Genomic DNA, 6,366 nt, shown 5'->3' with positions numbered 1-6,366 from the left:
CTGCATTTCGCAGAGTTTGGATTGTGATTGGAATTTCTTATTGCTATTCTCAGCCGCATGGATCTTTAAATGGAACGCCATGCATCAGACCAAGGTTTCATTTTATTTCCACAGAACTGAGGTTCGTTGCCTTTGGAAGCGCTCTTTACAGCTGAAATCCGTATATAGCATAGAGCTTTCTGATAATGGTCGCCCGGAAAAGTTACGCGCCCATTAGGAACCATGGAAACGGCCGAGACCTTTCCGTTTGGTCTGGTTGGCAGTCAAGCTTTCGCGGTTTGGGATCGAATGTTCGAGGATCTGTCCTGCGAACAGCAAACACATCACGGTCACCGCCATCTTGCCCTGAGCCACTACTGCGTGACCAGACGGTCTTTACCAGGCCCACCAGAGGTGGGAGGGAGGCGGGATGGTGTACTGCGGTACAGTCTACCAGCTCGGCTTCCACCAGCGGGGTGCTGGTGCAGCTTCGGTGCATATTTGGCCGGTGGACAGTATTGGCTGCGGCCTTGCTAACCCTCATGCAATGACAGGACAATCTACCCTTCAGGTGGCAGCCGTAAACCTGATTCTTACTATTAAAAAATACATTTCCAAGCAGCCACAACATAACTATGGAACATTATTCCCGCTATATGCTTCGGGCGCAGCGCACGGCACGTAGAATATAGCTGTCAAACATGATATGTTTTGCAATCGGACCATCACCCGACCACATCACTGGTCCGACTTGAGTCTGACCTTGGCTTGACCTGAAACTGGCCTGACCTTGACTTGACCTTACCCTCTGACCCTTGTCTGACCCAGACCTGCCCTCGTTTCAGGCTCATGACTCGTCACGTATCCGCAATCAGCGCCTGCACCTGGCTAGCTGCCATCGTCTGCTTCGTCTTCTGCTGGTCATTCAGCAACGCCAGCATGCACAGGGAGGACGCCGAGAGGTGGGTAGCTCCTTGTGTGTGCGAGGAAGGAGGAGCAGCTGGGAAAGTTTGGGCTTCACGTTTTGGTTTCGAAGGCAGACAGCTGTCCTGGCAACTGTACGATCCCCACGGGGCTCAGTTTAATGCACTTGTTTATGGTTTGTCATGCTTTGCAACTGGGTGTAGTGAAGTCCAACAACATCTTCGTATGATTTAAACCATCTTTGTCCACGGTATAAATAGCCGTGTTTATTTGCTATCAATGACGCATTGTGTCATAACTACAATGTTGTGCTGCTGCTCTAAAAACAAGTGGTTGTTGTCTGGTCCTACGACTCTAGCATGGTCTGTCCCATGGTTTTCTACATTTAGCAACTGCTGGTAATGTTCTCGCTGGTACGTAACACTCGTACGACATAGGACAACTTGCAGATTCTTTGCATATGAGCGGTTGTGTCACAAATAGAAAATGTAAATTCACTGTGATTAAAAAATACATGAACCTCTTTCACTGGGCTGGGGTACACCAAGGGCACCATGCAAAATAATGTATGCGCAGCCAAGAAGGGATGGGGTTCCATGTTTCCCACCCCTATCCTCGAACGTTGTATAGGACCTTAGATGGTTAGGTGTAGAAAACTTAAATAATGATAGCTAGCTTGACTGACTTCTCCTAACAAATTATGCACCCTAATTGGGATATTGAACAGCGCGAAGGAGGTCCTATGTCACGAAGACAAATTTACGTAGATTTCCACAATGTTCAATTAAATGTCAACCAAACATGCATGAGGTATAGTGAAATCTTTCTTGTTTCGGCGATTCATGCCTCATCATCTAGCATCATGTAGTGGTACCGTCCCATCATGTGTGGCGCAGTGGGTATCATGGGGCAGGCATGTTTCAGTTTACTCGTCGCACATCCTGTATGTCATTGTTCCCAGAATGCCATCCTAGATGCACAACGTTTTGATGCACACTGATCTATATCCGGCTGCGAATAATTTTCGTAATGCGGTTGATCGCATGCAGGGCCCGTTTGACGCTAATCTCCACTGTGCAGGAATTCATGGGCGGACGATGCGGAGGACATTCAGATCGACCCCTACGTCAGCGAGCTGGTCAGCCGGCTGCGCACGCTCGACGACGCAGAGAAGATCAATCTGGCCCAGTACGAAGTAGATATATATTTCCGAAAACACGTGCCACTTTTCCACCTGTACAACAAGGTGCCGGCCCTGCCTACCGCGGCAGGGTCCATATATGCCGTGTAGGTCGCCAAGGCTCCAATAGATATCGCTGCCTGCTGCCTGCCTATTCGAGCACCGTGACCTGGCCAACGGAGGACCCCGCAGTAGAGCAATAGCATTTTACCTCGGTTTTACGGACCTACCAGGCGGAATGGTTCAGATCGAGTGCGTTATTTAACTGTTTTTATGTGAGTTGCTTATCGCTGTTTTATTGGGTGATGAATGCCGTTGTAGGTGACCGATGTTCCATACGCTACATTCCTTTGATTACCATTGGGTTTTAATCTATGCTTAAAATAGGTGGCAATTTAGGCAACATGCTATGACCCGAAAGGCATACATGTTTTAAAACTATCGTCACGTGTCCTATCTCATCGGGAAACAACATACGTAAACTACCATGCGTTGCTTGAGTGGAAAACGTATAAGTAAGCAAGTTCCTGAAAATATTCCCACGGCCCAATGCAGAGAAATCAAAACACCACGAGTAACCTCCGAAATGTGCTGAGCATCCAACGCGTACCCATTCATAGCGGCAGCAAGATCACAGCTTCAACTATTGACCGGCGTCTTCCTCCACAGCAAACGCGGGCTGGACTTCGGCCTGGGCCGCGGCTTCTCGGCCACGCAGGCGCCAAGCATAAGATGGGCCTGGACGGCAGCAGCCTTCCCGGGCGGAACCCGGCCGCCGGCGACGCTCCGTCGAGTAGACGCTCCATCTGTAAACCACGACCTCTCACCTCGACCGTGCCCTCACTCCTGCGCCGGCGGTTCCGTGTAGAGCTGACGGTGCCAACTGGAATCGTCCCCAATCAGCCTCGGCGGTCCGGATATGGCAGTCACGGGGGATCAGCTGACTTCCGGCGGGGCCAGGCCGCCTCGGGTCCGTGAGCCAACTAGGAAAATGCCGGGAGCTTGCTGAAGAGGCTGGAGATGGTGTGATCCGTGGTGGAGCCGCCTGAGCTCAGCTCATCCCGCAGGATCAGCTGATCCCACTGATCCTCATGGCTGCTGCTGGTCAGTCACGTCTCCGCCGGCCCAAAACTTTGGTGGTTCGGACGAGGACGGACGGACTCACGGACGGGGACGGCCTTATCGTTTTCACCATGCCGAAACCACATGCTAAGAGTTGTGGTTTAGAAATGTGTGATGTGTACCGTTCACTTTGCTGCGCTTGACCTAGCGTCAAGATGGAGCCGTGATTTGAAACCCGTGTTTTACGTGATCAGACATCTCTGGCAGTCATCCTTCAATAAGGAGATATGGCTTGAAACGTTTACATGGTCCTAACGTCCGTAAAATCAGTAGCGACACCAATGTGCCAATGGACAGCACCATTCAAGCGCCACCGTGAGACAAATTTGTTCGATGTTTAAATCAAATATGCAGAGCATTTTGCCAGTTTATTGCAAATACAAATATCACCTTGTGGGCACTGTCTTTTAATGAATGACCATTATCATCAATTGCGACCAAAAAGAGCAGAGCTTGCATGATGGTAAGCTACGGACGACCGTCAGCTCTAAGCAAGCGTGCGGCGGAATGGCACGTCATAGCGACGGAGCACTCTTCAGCGCCCAACAACACTTCAGATGTCTCTTAGGGCGGTGATAACATGCTGCATCGTTACGATATCCGTGCTTCGGTGTTACAAGCTCCTCAACTTTAGGCCATCTGATCTTCAGTGGATCTGAGGGTCACATGATCCTGCCCGGCTGAGATCAGCCCGCACACGGGAACGGCACAGTTCATTGGCCTTTGAATACGCTGCCAAGTGCGTTATTCCACAATTCCCAAGACGGTTACGCAGTAAAGATGCGTGTATAGACGAGCACGTCCACCAGCAGACTCTTCCTGTGACTGTGACTCGCCAGCACACACTAGCAGCATTGAACAACACACGCGACATGCATATCCCATGCCACTTACTGGTGGCATCCAGCAAAGAGGAGTAGATGGAGGTCTCATTGGTCGTATTCTGCGATCTTGTAGAAATCGCAGAACGGCAAATATAATGTTGTTTTCTTCTTTCTAGTGTTAAACGTTCACTTTACATCCACCTATAATTATTTTCCCACTGTTTACACCCACCATGCGTTATATTCAATGCCCTTATTTCCTAATGCCTTTATTTATCACCGCTGTCATCTCTTTCGCGAAAGATTACCTTTTCAGCTCCGTGCATGATTAGCCGAAAAACTAAAATTATGTTGCGGAATTCCAGGTGTTGCGTGAGAGGAAAGGGGTAGACGGCCTGTTAAAAAACTAAGTCTAGATGGATCTTGGATTTTAATATCAGTGGATGTGTTCTGGCCGTTGTGCGCGTCATGGAAGAGAGCAATGTACCAGGCATGTAGTTTTCCATTCGATAATGTTTTTGACAAGTATTCCTGACTTTAACAAAAATACTGGCCAGACCCGTTGATGCCATATTTTGGGATTAGGCTTAGCCATTTTACACTGTTCATCCTTGCCAATTATTTTGCAAAACATGATCGCTGATGTAATCGAACTAATATGAACGAACGCAGCCCATATGCATTATCTGGGAGCAGACATTACCGCAACGCAATCATTATTAAGTACAAATTGCGAGCTGGTTCCGTGGCGAAGTGGAAATGCGCCTGCCATGCGAGAGGGGCTGTCGGATATGATTCCCAGGTCACGCTTGTCTCTGTAAAGGAAGTGTCACATATCTGGAATATATTTCAAAAACGTGTTTTGGTGAACTGTCAGGACCTGCCATTAACATCAGTAGCATTGGGTAGCGCAACTGCATTACCAACAGGATATTGAGCTCAAAATAGTAGCATTTATTGCGTAAGTGAAGTGCATTTGCGAGAAACATTACACATACATAAGACAATGCTGTTATCCTTATTCTTCGCCTGATAATCAGGAAAAAGAGGGACGGATGCACAAATATTTCGGCTATATGCCTCCGTCAAAACGATTACGAGCGCAAATAGAAAATGGGTCGCCGATCTCACTTGGTTTCTCAGTTGCTGCTTTTTCAACAGCGTGTTACAGTTTTTGCGGGTCACCAACATTGAGGCGGTTTAACAAGGGGCGATTGCCAGCCATTATAACGATACAATATATATATATATATATATATATATATATATATATATATATACACATACATATACCTAAGGATTACAAAGGCGTGAAAATGCGTCGCCGTCTAACCGACTTTAAATAGACATCACGCATTATGCACCACTCATACCTGGAAGCGATTTCAACTAAACCGGCATCACACATCACCCATCACTTATACCTGCAAGTGTTTTCAAGTAAACCGGCATCACACATCACACATCACTACAACCTGCATAAGATTTCAAGTAAACCGGCATCACTCATCACGCATCACTTACACCTGCATGTGATTTCAAGTAGACAACCTCGTGCATCCTGCACCTGGCATTTTAGACGGCTTTTAACAAACAATTTTAGCGAGTTTAAATTTCTTTTATTAATTTTAAGCCAGCGCGCATCAAGATTAAACGCCCTCGGGTGGGCTGAAAGTTCGTTTTGACAACCCGCCCCGAAGGCTTTTCGTAATAATTTCCGGACGGCGCTGCGTAGACGCACCAAACGTTGCATAGCTGAAATAAATTTGATAGCGGGCGCTATGACATAAAATGAGATGTACTTTGAAAGGTCACTGGCCTATAGCAAGTCAAAATCAGGCCGTGACTGTCAGCGAAGGTCATTTCTCGGTAAATTCCATTGACATAACGCTGGGGATGAAAGTGAGACCGAGGTAAAAAATATTCTGTCTTTAATACAGGGTTTCTCGTTCATGACAACTGACCGATATTGAAATGTCAGTAGCAGACTCAGTTATGATCAGGAGATGTCTGAGGAATGTCATAAGCATATGTGTTTTTTTGGGGGGGGGGGGGACACGAAAACGTATCATTCACGCTACATTAAGGTGCAGAATATGTGCGGTAGCATGCCATAAAATACAGGGTTTTATTAGAATTTAGCCATTTTCAATCCCACTGTTGTGTTTCATTGCTCCACCATCTCTGGTTCCTCAAAATTTATATCGTTGCCCCACACCTCCCAGATGACACAAATGGTACGTCCAATGCTTTGCACCAATCGTGTTACGTTGATAGTACGTGCCAAGCGTGTGTGGCTTGTCACCTTTCTCGGAGCACACCTCCCAACAGTGTCCT

The 6,366-nt window shown here is 47.5% G+C and overlaps 1 protein-coding gene across 1 annotated transcript; it reads left to right on the top strand.

Annotated features, from left to right (window-relative positions):
• The first annotated feature begins 222 nt into the window (after positions 1 to 222).
• Positions 223 to 2,951, top strand: LOC119108893 (diuretic hormone class 2-like). The gene is made up of 4 exons (XM_037232434.1): positions 223 to 245; positions 825 to 941; positions 1,984 to 2,091; positions 2,753 to 2,951. The coding sequence occupies exons 1-4, from the start codon at positions 223 to 225 to the stop codon at positions 2,949 to 2,951; spliced, it is 447 nt and encodes a 148-aa protein (XP_037088329.1).
• Positions 2,952 to 6,366: the final 3,415 nt, after the last annotated feature.

Source organism: Pollicipes pollicipes, unplaced genomic scaffold (assembly GCF_011947565.3).
Source record: "Pollicipes pollicipes isolate AB1234 unplaced genomic scaffold, Ppol_2.1 Scaffold_6950;HRSCAF=8241_pilon_pilon_pilon, whole genome shotgun sequence".
NCBI lineage: Eukaryota > Metazoa > Arthropoda > Thecostraca > Pollicipedomorpha > Pollicipedidae > Pollicipes > Pollicipes pollicipes.
Note: the sequence above shows the minus strand (reverse complement) of the source record. Positions and strands in the feature narration are given on the sequence as shown.

Bases quoted from the DNA above. Each gene is read 5' to 3' on its own strand.
- LOC119108893 (XM_037232434.1), top strand. From the start codon at position 223: ATGGAAACGGCCGAGACCTTTCC. The intron at 246-824 runs GTTTGGTCTGGT...CCCTCGTTTCAG, and splicing joins GAAACGGCCGAGACCTTTCC to GCTCATGACTCGTCACGTAT. The intron at 942-1,983 runs GTGGGTAGCTCC...TCCACTGTGCAG, and splicing joins CACAGGGAGGACGCCGAGAG to GAATTCATGGGCGGACGATG.